Source organism: Daphnia pulicaria, chromosome 4 (assembly GCF_021234035.1).
Source record: "Daphnia pulicaria isolate SC F1-1A chromosome 4, SC_F0-13Bv2, whole genome shotgun sequence".
NCBI lineage: Eukaryota > Metazoa > Arthropoda > Branchiopoda > Diplostraca > Daphniidae > Daphnia > Daphnia pulicaria.
In genome coordinates, this window is record NC_060916.1 from 14,001,359 (window position 1) to 14,013,672 (window position 12,314).

General features: G+C 44.0%; 1 protein-coding gene across 5 annotated transcripts; it reads left to right on the forward strand.

Annotated features, from left to right (window-relative positions):
* Nucleotides 1-871: 871 nt before the first annotated feature.
* Nucleotides 872-12,244, forward strand: LOC124337517 (protein lap4-like). Of its 5 annotated transcripts, XM_046791537.1 has the most exons (27): nt 874-1,321; nt 1,448-1,565; nt 2,039-2,207; nt 2,465-2,585; nt 2,695-2,987; nt 3,058-3,303; nt 3,373-3,545; nt 3,728-3,850; nt 4,456-4,973; nt 5,059-5,304; nt 5,368-6,297; nt 6,364-6,444; nt 6,512-6,780; nt 6,845-7,241; nt 7,367-7,477; nt 7,555-7,893; nt 7,968-8,210; nt 8,270-8,392; nt 8,461-8,595; nt 10,063-10,251; nt 10,432-10,588; nt 10,650-10,706; nt 10,774-10,907; nt 10,977-11,063; nt 11,126-11,185; nt 11,255-11,479; nt 11,550-12,244. In XM_046791537.1, exons 1-27 carry the CDS (start codon nt 1,169-1,171, stop codon nt 11,718-11,720), a joined length of 5,868 nt encoding a protein of 1,955 aa, XP_046647493.1. In that variant the 5' UTR covers nt 874-1,168; the 3' UTR covers nt 11,721-12,244. The 5 variants fall into 5 exon arrangements, with proteins under 5 accessions (XP_046647497.1, XP_046647493.1, XP_046647496.1 ...); XM_046791540.1 differs by lacking the exon at nt 10,063-10,251; XM_046791538.1 differs by lacking the exon at nt 3,728-3,850 and having other exon boundaries at nt 4,342-4,973.
* Nucleotides 12,245-12,314: the final 70 nt, after the last annotated feature.

The window sequence follows — 12,314 nt, forward strand, 5'->3', positions numbered from 1 at the left end:
TTCAATTTAATATAAATTTAAAAAAACCTTTTTTTCAATATAAAGCGGAAGTGACATAAAATGAAACGCTTGTCATTAATTTCCGTCGCGTAGTTTAATCAAAGCTCAGTAGGTGGTGCGTCATTGGAAACACAATGTATGTAAGACATCAAATAAGCATGAAATAGAGGCATCACACATGGAACGCTCAAGTGTAATTGAATTAAACACTTTACGCGTTAATGATGTCTCGCCGTTCCTAGAACTTGTTAACATCTTCACGAGCAATTAGTGCCAAAAGGGAATGAAAGCAACCTTTCGGTCTCTTGAAAGCAGAGATTGACATCAACAGAACACGGAGCGAAAATAACAAGTTCCCGTGAATATTATCGGACCATATTCGCAGATAACTGGAATTTTTCTGTCAGCAGCAGTTCTCCGAGGAAAACAGATGAACCGGAAAAATAGTTGGCCGAGTTCAATAGCCGAGAACATCAATCGTCTGCTGCCTTGGTGGCATCTCATAACAATTAATAACAATCCGAATAACTGCACTTCCGCCATGCTTCCGCCATCGTGTATCACACGAACAGATTGACGACCAACGGATTTCTTCAGTTTATGATAGATTGGCGGGTGAAAAAAAAAAACCCCGATATATTGTTGTCCCGGTGCCGGGAACAGCTCACGAAGAAGACCGTTCGTTTCACGCTTGCATATCTTTTGTCTGTAGTGTGATAAAAAGTTAAAAAAAGAAAGAAAAGAAAAAAAGGAGATAGAGAAGAGACCGCCTCTAGCGGTTTTCAAACACTGCGCTGTCCGGCCCATCCCTTTCCCCATCCCAACCGCTGCAAGCGCCAACTTGCGGTTATCGGATCAACTTGGTCTTCTGTTGGGTGGGTATACCTTTTAGCCGCTAGCCCGCTAGCAGTCTAGCACGCACACTTCACATACACAAATCTGGCTAGGCCATATTTGACGTTTAAAACGAATTCTGCTCGTAACTCGACTTTAAAAGACAGTTTGTGTGGGTTATTTTTTTCTACTCTCTACGGGGGAATCTTATTCGGCCTGTTCAATTTTTCATCCGAGTACTGTGTGCCTCTGCGAACTGATGGAACTTTGACTGGGGTCTTCACTTTTCCCCCAAGGCCGTTGACCACCGAACGACTCACCGAAACTGACAAAAATGTTCAAAATATTCAAAGGATGCAATCGTCAGGTTGAGTATGTGGATAAGCGTCACTGTTCGTTACCTAGCGTCCCCGAAGATCTCTGGCGTTATTCAAGAAGTCTAGAAGAGCTACTGCTTGATGCCAATCATATTAGAGACTTGCCCAAGGTAAGCTTTTTAAACATCCTGTTTATCTGTTGGTCAACGCTGGCAGATTCCTGACCATGTTGAAAAACTTTGCGAAAATCTTGAGCAAGAATAGTGGCACTAATCAACCTTTCTCTTTTTCTGCAGAATTTCTTCAGGCTGGCAAAGTTGCGAAAGCTTAGTCTCAGTGACAATGAGATTCAAAGGATTCCACAAGACATCCAAAACTTTGAAAACTTAGTGGAGCTAGATGTTTCTAGAAATGGTAAGGTTTCATTTTGTGTTTTGAAGTTTTAAAATGATCATGGTTACTCTGTTGATAAACAGAAACATGGCTGTGGTCGTGTCAATGGCCTATGGCCAATGGCTTTCTGTTTATTTGTCTCTCTGTGTTGTTTGTTGCACATCCAAAGAATTAAAAATAGGTTGTTTCATTTTACCAATTGGATGCTTGCTTTTCATAGGGTGAGACTTTTCACCTTTTGTAGACATCTTCTATACATCATATCAGTTAAAACTCTACATGCTACGTAACATCTTTTATTGTCGTTGTAACTGAGGGGGAGAGCTTTTGCTTTGTTTGACTTGTTATCAGTCTTATGACTTGTTATCAGCCACATCTTTTAAAGCTCGGTGTCTCTGACTCTCATCATTATTGACAACTGTAGAGGGAGGCTGTTACTAAAAAATATGTGGGGTGTAAATATATTTTTAAACAATTTATTTTTTCCGCTGCAGATATCTCTGACATTCCGGAAACGATCAAACATGTCAAGGCTCTGCAAGTGGCTGATTTCAGCAGCAACCCTATACCAAGATTACCCGCCGGATTCGTTCAGTTGAAGAACCTTACCGTCCTTGGATTGAATGATATGTCCCTGAGTTCACTTCCACTCGATTTTGGAAGGTAGGTTGTCGGGTTGTCCTATTTGAAATCAAAAAGGAAAGTTGACTCTTGCCAGGAAGAAGCTATTTTATCTGATATTGAGACTGACGCACCGTGCATAACTTGTTCTCTTGTATATTATCATGTCCGGTCCTTCTCCATTTTCAATTATTTGAGTCACTGTCAAAGATGCCGCTATGAATGTCAATAGCAGATATCCCTTATTTTGTATTCATTTGATGACGCCACTCTTTTTTTTTTGTCTCTGCTTGACATAGTCTGAGTAATCTACAAAGCGTGGAGCTGCGAGAGAATTTGTTGCGGACTTTACCCGAGTCCATGTCTCAACTGACCAAACTCGAGAGGCTGGACCTCGGTGACAATGACATTGAAATCTTGGTAAGATGCCACCACATTTCTTCATTGTTTTTGTTTCATATACGTAGCTTTCTTTGATCATATGCCGTTGAATTCGGATAATTTACATCTCTCTTTTAATGCGCATTAGCCCGCACATATTGGAAGTTTGCCCGCCTTGACGGAACTTTGGCTCGATCACAATCAGTTAGGCCAGTTACCCAAAGAGCTGTGCCAGTTGACCAATCTGGCTTGTTTGGACGTCTCCGAGAATCATTTAGACAGCATGCCGGAAGAAATTGGTGGCTTGATTTCTCTAACGGACCTGCATCTTTCACAGAACTTCCTCGAATCGCTTCCAGACGGAATTGGTGCCCTCTCTAAGCTAACCATTTTAAAAGTGGACCAGAATCGGCTCACGACACTCAACTATGCCATCGGAAAGTGAGTTTCCATCGTTATAAATAAGCTTTAAGGATCCCGCCTCATGACCACCCCGATCTTTACTTACTAGATGCGTCGCCCTGCAAGAGCTTATCCTCACGGAAAACTTCCTGACGGAGTTGCCAACTTCTATAGGAAATATGACCAAGCTGACTAATCTGAATGTGGATCGTAATCGCCTTCACGAGTTACCGGTCGAAGTTGGCCATTTGGTCTGCCTGAACGTTTTGTCGCTGCGTGAGAATAAACTTCATTTCCTACCCAATGAATTGGGTGACTGCAGTGAACTCCACGTACTCGACGTGTCCGGCAACCGGTAAACGATTCAACCAAGTTGTGGCCCATTTGTTGGTTCCCTCTACTAATATTCATTTGTTTTATTCAGACTGCAATACCTGCCCTTATCGCTGACCGGTTTAAACCTGAAGGCTATTTGGCTTTCAGAAAATCAAGCCCAACCCATGCTAACTTTCCAGACGGATATCGATGAGCACACTGGCGAACAAGTACTCACGTGCTTTTTGCTTCCCCAACTCGAGTACCAAAACGAACAACAAGGTATGAAGGCATCCGGTTTTCTTTTCTTTTTCTTTTGAAGGGGGTCTATCACCTTGTATTTCCTTATTGTCCTCTGCCGTTTCTTGTTGCTTTCATCTTATTTTTATTTACTACGTTTCATTTGTTATTTCTGTGGGCTGTACTTTTTTGTTTTCTTCTCCTTGGTGTTGTCGTGACGGAAGGAGCACCTGCGTTGCTAAGACGCTGGGGTGGCAATGGACCTATCGGGTGGCGGGCAAATGTTTCTCCTTGGTTCCATACGCCTTTGTTCGGTTCTAGTTTCTCCATAGATGACGTTACCTTCGGTACCGTGAACACACGATCATTTCCTATTCGCATCGTACATTTTGCACGTTAGCTTAACCTCTTCGCAGGCCAAAGTTGCACTAATCCATCACCTTCGCGTGATGTTGGAAAATTCCTCCTCATAACATGCTATAGACATTTTTGGGTAACCCTACTAATCCGATTAGAACTTGAAGCGGGATTCCAGGAATTCCTTATGTTGTGGGAGTGGGAGGAATGATGGTGGTGGTGGTGGATGTTATTTGTGGATGTTGTGATAGTTGTGCTCTGCAAATGGCGAACGCTTTAATTAAAACAAGCTGCACCGGCACCTCCTACCCTTGGTCCTTACGTCCAACCCACTACCTGAATCCCAACCCTCACTCACCGATCCTGCGCACCACCTTTGGGGGCTGTGTGTACGTTGTTTTCTTTTTGTTTTGTCTGTATTTGTGTGCATTCTAATTCCGCACCCGCACCCCACGTCCTGGTTCTGGTCCTGGCTCATCAGACTCGTTGGTCGAAGGCCGTCTTTATCGGTCTGGCACACGATTCTCGAGCGAGCAGCTTCACCAGCACCTACAACAAGAGCAGCTGGATGATGGCTCCGATTCTGACCATTTAGTGGCCTCAGTGTCTTCGCCGCCCATGATGTCGCAGACGGATGCAGACAGTGACACCGCTGACCCCAACCGGACCTCTTTCGTCAAATTTGCCGAGGATTCTGATGGAGATGACGACAAGGAGACGCCTTTTGTGCGTCACAACACGCCACATCCCAAGGACCTGAAAGCCAAGGCTCAGAAACATTTCAAAGGCAAGAAAATCGATGGCAAAGTCGTCCATCATGACGAACAGGATGGACTTAAAGAAGGCGAAGCTTTCAAACCAGATCGTACTGCACAAGAATTGCCTTATCGGCGATCGTCTCCTTTGCCTCCACTTCAACTGATTGATTTGCCTGACCGAAGAGATGACGAATTCACGGGCCGAAGTGGACCAATATATCCCAAAGAGCAGCAATACGAAGACCAGAGGCAAACATCTTCGCCGTCTCCTGTACCAGAGATTCATGAAAAAGCTGTTGCCTTTGTCGACCAATACGAACATAGAAGCATAGAAGAAGCCGATGAAAATGAAGAGGTATTTAGTTTGTTTTTCTTTTGTTACCTTTTTACCTATACAGTTGTCCGGAATCTTATCGATTTTTTTTGGGGGGTATTGTCAGGATTTCGATGGAGGAGACGAACGAGTTCCTCATGAAAAGTCTAAGCTGTCAAGACGTGATACACCTCACTATTTGAAAAACAAACGAATTCACGAACCAATGGACAAGGAAAAGGCTATGGCATTGATTACAAGCGCTCTCAAGAAACAGGAGATGACCCAGCAACAGCCACAGCAGCCGTCTACGTCATCGAACCAGTCTGAAGATGAGGAAGATCGCCTTCCTACGCCACCTCCGCTTCCTGATGTAAGCCATCATCACTATGCAGTTTTGAAAACAAATGATTAAGCCTTATAATTTGATTTTCAGGATGAGTCTGTCGATAACGAACAGCAGGTGGAAGTCTTGGAGATTCAATACGAGATTCACATCGAAAGGACAACAAGTGGCTTGGGACTGAGTATCGCCGGCGGGAAAGGGTCCACTCCTTATCGTGGTGACGACGAAGGTATCTTCATATCTAGAGTGACCGAAGGTGGGCCGGCCGAAATGGCAGGATTGCGAGTGGGTGACAAACTGGTGGCCGTCAATGGGATGTCGTGCATTGACGTTGATCACTATGAAGCGGTGGACATTCTAAAAGCTGCCGGCCCTAGTCTGGTGGTGCACTTCATCAGAGAGGTGACCCGACTTGTTCCGCCTGCAGGCGAAGAGGAGGAGCAGCAGATGCGACAACAAGAACAGCCAGAATCAGAAAAGCCCGCCTCGCCGTTGATATCAGAGCCCTCTGCAGTACCTGCAGCACCTAAACCGGCTCCCAGAATGTCTATCGGCTCGAGTTCCAGTCTACAGGCTGTTAGAGAGATGGACAAGCCGATCAGCAACGGTGTGCCAAACCCTGCTCCCCGACTTAGTTTCACCCAGTCTCAAGCAGCAGCAGCGGTAGCCAATCAAGTCCATTCCGAGACGGCTATTGTGGATCAGCGCCCATATTCACCACCTCCTAGTTCAGTGGTGCCCAACAAATCCGCTGTTTCTCCAGTTGCCCCAACGTCTGTTGCCCCGGTGCTCACTTCTTTCCCTAGTAGCCTATCATCGCAAATTATTCGCCCGGCTTCGCAACCTCCTCCACCGCCGACTCAGTCGCAATCCATGCCCGCAGAAATGGGTGCTAAACAACCAAATGGTCTGGAGCTAAGAAAGGAGCGTGTGTATATTACGCTGTTACGAGACCATACAGGTTTGGGTTTCAGCATCTCAGGAGGCAAAGGAGGCAATCCTTACAAAGATGGATCAGATGTAAGTCTTAAAAAGCCACTTGTTTTCTTTCTTAATACTAAAACGTTTGTGATTATTTGTTTACAGTCCGTCTACGTATCCCGCATTATGGAAGGAGGGCCTGCCGAAAAAGACGGCAAACTGAAAATCGGAGATCACGTCATTTCCGTGAGTCAAAATTTGCATTTTATTGTTTACTTCCGCTTAAATTACCCTTTGCCTTTTTAAATTTCAGATCAATGGCGTCGATGTGGAAGGTGCTCGGCACGATCAAGTTGTTGCCATGCTGACTGGTTTGGAACGTTTCGTCCGGTTGGTTGTGGAGCGTGAATCATGGCTTCCTCCTAGCCATTTAAAATCACCAAAGATGTTTGGTACTCCACGACCTTACACCAGCCTATACAGCCCCAATAGTTATATGGCCAACCGGCCTAATTATGCTGGCCTTTCAAGCATGCCGACGTCGCCCTTGATTGGTTCCATGTCATCACCTTTGACTACAAGGTAGTAGAAAGTTGATCATCCTTCTTTCATGACCTTCATCCATGTAATAATGTCGCGTCAATAGTTCACCGAGCGTCAACCAATCAGCCCGGCAGCAATTCCTTGCCGCGTCTCCTGAAAGAAAGAGCGGAAATGTAGAGCCGTCGCCGCTTCCGACAGCGAAAAACGCCTTGGCCTTGCCGTCCGGAGAGGAAGTGCCGAAGCACGTTACCAATGAACAATTCCAGGCCATGATACCAGCTCATTTCGTTCAACCTGAGCCTCAGCAGCCCGGTTCTAGTATCGTCATCAATGTCAAGCAACCAGATCCTGTTGGTGGGGCGCTGAGCGAATTTCAGTTCCCTGCCGTGCCCACCCAGTTGGGCAAAGTCACGGAAACCATCACAAAAAGTACACTGACGGAAACCATCGTCACCCGCGTCACCAACAATAAACTCGGTGCACTTCCTATCATTATTGAGGTATATGAAAAGTTTTGACAAAATAAAATAAAAATATTCGACGATTTTACGGTGAATCTGTCGGTGTTCATGATTTTCAACGAACCCGACATTAACAATCTTTTTTGTTGTTTATCTCACGCCAGGATGTGATTCTGCAGAAAGGTGCCGGTCCGTTGGGTCTTAGCATTGTCGGTGGGAACGATCATTCGTGTGTACCATTTGGTGCCGACGACCCGGGAGTCTTCATATCGAAAGTATTTGAGCATTTAATTTCATTTTGGGGTGGTGACGACAAAATTGTGTACTCACTCTCTTTTGTACGTGTTTTTAGGTCATTCCGGAAGGTGTGGCTGCTAAAACGATGCGACTACGGATCGGTGATCGGATCCTCAAGGTTAACGGCAGGGATGTTTCCAAGGCAAGCCACCAGGATGCTGTCCAAGCACTGTTGGAACCCACAGCGGAGCTCATCTTAACCGTTCAACACGATCCGCCACCAAAAGGGTTGCAGGATTTCACAATTTACAGGAACGAAGGCGAGAAACTCGGCATGAACATTAAAGGTGGTTTGCGTGGACATCCGGGTAATCCTCTCGACAAACACGACGAAGGTGTTTTCATCTCCAAAATCAATCACGGCGGTGCAGCTAGACGAGACGGCCGTTTGAAGGTATTATTTATTGTTTTCTCCAATTTATTTCCGGGAACAAATTTTGACTTGTTTGTTTTGAAACGCTCTAATAGGTCGGTATGCGTTTGCTTGAGGTGAACGGTATTAGCTTGCTGGGAGCCTCTCATCAGGAGTCTGTGAACTCTTTAAGGACTTCCGGTGATGTCATCCATTTGCTCATCTGCGATGGATACGATGCTGCTGAAGTAGAACGACTCCAATCAGAGGGCGTACTAACTCGCGAAGCAAAATCAACATCCGAAAGTGTTTCGAGTCTTGATAGAATTGGCGAGGAGCCTAATCACGACATGATCAAGGTAATTCATATTTTGATTTGCTGGAATTTTCTTCGATAACCGCGTGTACTCATTTTTAGGGAGACGAGGCTCAAGACGACGGTTGCTGTGATCGTGAAGAATCCGAAGAAATTGCCAAGACCACTGGTTCTTCTTTGCCGGTCAGTCCGATGTTGGGTGATCGAGACAAAACTTCAGAGAAGGTAAATCAATTCATTTATTTAATTGAGCTTTGTTTGATTTTATTTGATTACTTTGTGTTTGTTTTCAGGTGTTGGACGCTGTGCGAGCCGCTGAAATGCTCGTGTCTAACATGGTGCCTAAATCGCCTGGTCCAAATCGAGTTGACATGAAAACGACGACGATTGTCATGTCAAAACATACACTAGCTCCGCAAACAAGCACGGTAAGTGGTATTTATATTTGTTCATCCTGTCCTCACACTCTGGCTCTTTCCTGTCTTGTCGCTCGCTTCTGACTGTTAACATCCAACTGAAGTATTGACTTTCAGTGTGTGCTGTTGCGAGACCACTACATAACTCCAGCATGATTGTGTTTTTCTCCTCTAAACCAACTATCACCAACGGGTAGTTTTAAGCTATAAATACTAACTTTTTCGAGAATGCTGTCCGAATTCCCCGCCCGCAAGGAATTTGTTAGTGTTAATTTTTACCCGACTCGTGTTTTTAATAGAAAAACAAATCTTCGTTTTTCTTTTTTTTTTAATTTTTTTTTAAATTTCTGGTCGTTGCCAGAGCGCATGATAGTTATGCAAGAAAGATTGTTGTTCTGGCATCTGAAACACCCTGCATGAGGAGAATGGGAGAGAGCATGATGTCCAACCTCTCCGGCAAGGAGATCAAAAGGCTCCGAGTGCCCACCCGCTCGCCCCGTGTCCTGCAGTTCCCAAAAGCCTCCCCCGCTTCAACATGATCAATAAAATGACAGCAATTTTTTTCCATTTTTCTTTTTTTTAACGAGCAGAATCCGACGGATTTATAGCAGGAATTCTGTCGATTGCTAAACTTAACAATTGATGACGGATCATCAACATCAAGTGTTCCCCCACGCTGCTGAGAAACGGCGGTCCAATTGTGTGTTGAGAATAAAGTTTTATATGCGTCGATTTATGGAAAATATGGATCGGGACCGCCTCTTTCATCCGCACAAAGTTGTTATCAATTATTGACGTTTTGGATTATTACCCGATTCGACTCCGTTATTTCCTCTCCCCCTTATTACCTCCCTTTTCTTTCCTTCTATTTAAAACAAACAAACAAACAAACCGAAGTGGCCCTTGATGGATACCAAACATTCGAAAGGTGTTCCCATTATTCCCTCGCTCATTATCATTGACTCTTCCTTCTCTTCTCCCCCCCCGCCAAGACGATTTTTATGGTCTCCGACAAAATTGAGCGTATGAGGCGCCAAATGAATTTACTTTTCTATATGTGATGTTAACCGCAACCAAGGAAAAATCTACAAAAATATGAAAAGAGAATGATTGATTATACACTTTCATTTTCACAATTTCCCGTCTAACCATTTTCAAAAATCCAATGAGGAAAAGTTGTGTACAAGGGCGATGCCGAAAGAAGTGACAGTGACAGAATGATTTGAATCGATCGAACTCGATTTCCAACGTGGACAGTCAGCAACTAATCATGCTCTCTCACATTTTCTTGCTTTCAATTATTCACTATCGATGAATCAGTCCTTCACATTTTCTATTTCACTCTCTTCGTTTTTTTTTTTTTTCAGTTCTTGCGTCTTTTTGTTACTAATTTTTTGTTTTGCTTTTTATGTGTGCGTGTGAATGTGTGCGTGTGTTTTGGTTCGGTGAACCGAACGGTAATTTATAACCCTGCCACAGCCCATAGCTCCTCGCGCTAATTTGGGTGAGGCGGGTCTTGCTGAAGAAGGTGGCGATGCTATTTCGCCGGCACCCTCCCCGCTTCCGGGGCGATTAACTCCGACGGCTTTGCGACATGCCGGTTCGGATCATCCATCGGATCGCAGCAGCAGTAGCTGTGGCAATAGCCCTATTCCTCCCATAATCCAGGTGATCTAATCGATACGATGACACGTCTTGACGCTTTTGTGCCACTGCCAATTCTTTTCATCGTTGCCAAAAATTTCCCTCTCGTTCTTTCACTTTTTGGTTTTATTTCGTTTCTTTGTATCAGTTATACTAACTGTTTTTGAGTTTGTCTCTTCCGCGTTTCTCGTTGTTGTCCGTTAGGATGCCATGCCTCCTCCCGCCACTCCCGCCGTACCGAAAACGGCACCGCAGGGAGTTGGTTTGACTGGTCCCAGCCCGGATAAGATGACTTTTAGTGCCAAGAAGCGATTCTTTGAGAAGGAGATTGAAGAGACAATTACACCCGCAGCTAAACCTGGTAAATTCGTAAATGTACGTGTACTTGTTATTAGTAGTGACTAACAGTTGCATTCTTACAGAAAAGAGATTCAGCTTTTTGAGTGAGGATGAAGTCAACAAATTGAAACAAGAAGAAGGCAAGTTTTACATAGTAAAATGTCTTCGAAATACAACTAATTTCAATTGATAATTTTGAATATTCAGAAAGGAAAATTGCCAATCTTACTAGCGAGCAACTGCTCAACATGAGCCGTTTAGACGACGTTGATGAAGAGGATGAAGATGAAATAGATGAAGCAAATGAACCCCATGTTGAGCCCGTCGCTGTAGCCGTCACGGTAATTTAGCAAACTTTTAGCATCTGATCTAAACACCAACTTATGTTAAAAACAACTTGATACTATCAGGTCACAACCGTCCCGACAGCCCAGCATCCTTCCATCGTTCGTACCGCCAAAGCAGAAAAACGTCTTAAGGATAAACTAACACGCGAGGTAAGTTTCCGAATTATTTTATTTAGTTTAAGCCAATTTAACGTCTCGTTGATTTGTCGCAGGGTTTAGAACTCAGTGAAGAGGAGAAAATGTTATCGCCAACTGAGCAAAGAGCTTTACAGGTATGCATTGTAAATTAACACCTACTAATACAGTGAATAATGAGATGGAATTGTGCACGTTTGATATAGGCTAAGAAACGAGCGGCATGGAGGGAGGCTCGTTTGAAATCACTGGAGCAAGACGCCATGCAGGCTGAGATGGTCATTAAGAGAATGAGCGAATATAACCAATCGGCTGATTCGAGCTCTGGATCTTTGTCGGCATCGTTACGTAACGCAACCAATCCGCTCGATGGCAGTGATGACAACGGCAACAATAATCGATCAATTCCGGATTACACGAATAATAACCAGGTGGGATATTGATTCACATGGCAAGGTGCTTGTTCCGCCAGCTCAAACTAATTTTCCTTTAATCGATAAGATGGATCCTGAAAACAACGTTCAGGATGGTATTGAAGAAGAAGATGAAGATGACGAAGCGGATGTCGATAACCTCGATCAGGCCGGTCTCGGTGGAACAGATAACGTGGCCACATCAACAAACAACGGACGCCAGAAGAAGAAGAAAAACAAGAAGTCTAAGAATCGGTAGATTGTCGAATCGCCACAGGACAAAGTAGATATCACATTTTCTTTTGGTGAACCCATCATCATGATCACACGCCTTTGTCTCCATCCTAACAACACTCGCCTTCACGCCGGCACTTTGCATACCGTTGTCGTCAAAAATCTTTTTCCGGTCTTGATAGAAAACGGTTTTTATATCATTTGCCTTTTTTTCAATCTTACATTTTTCATCTACCATTTATGATACTTTATCTGTATTTTCCAGATCGTCAGCATTTTTCGTCTTTGGCTTTGTTGTTTTTCGTTCTATCCTATTCTTTACCCCCCCCCCCCCTCCCATTTTCTCTACTACGATTTTTTTAGAAAAAGATTCGTTTGCATGCGAATATGGCGGGATTCGTGTATGTTGTCCCGCTAAAGATGTTTTATCCACACTAACTCGCAAAATTTGATAAGAAAAAAAGCTGCGTATTTGTGCCTCATTTATTCCCCCTTTCCCTTGAATTAAATTTTACAGTAAATGAAAATAATACAGCCTTCGTAAAAATATATCCTAAATCTGTTTTGTGTACTCTCAACGACGACTTTAGTTTACCTCTGAATATTAGAAGAAAAATCT

What these genes read in the sequence shown, in the direction of transcription:
- LOC124337517 (XM_046791537.1), top strand. Translation starts at nt 1,169, where the DNA reads ATGTTCAAAATATTCAAAGGATGCAATCGTCAGGTTGAGTATGTGGAT. An exon ending in ATATTAGAGACTTGCCCAAG is followed by an intron (nt 1,322 to 1,447) that starts GTAAGCTTTTTA and finishes CTTTTTCTGCAG; the next exon opens with AATTTCTTCAGGCTGGCAAA. An exon ending in TCATCACCTTTGACTACAAG is followed by an intron (nt 6,781 to 6,844) that starts GTAGTAGAAAGT and finishes TCGCGTCAATAG; the next exon opens with TTCACCGAGCGTCAACCAAT.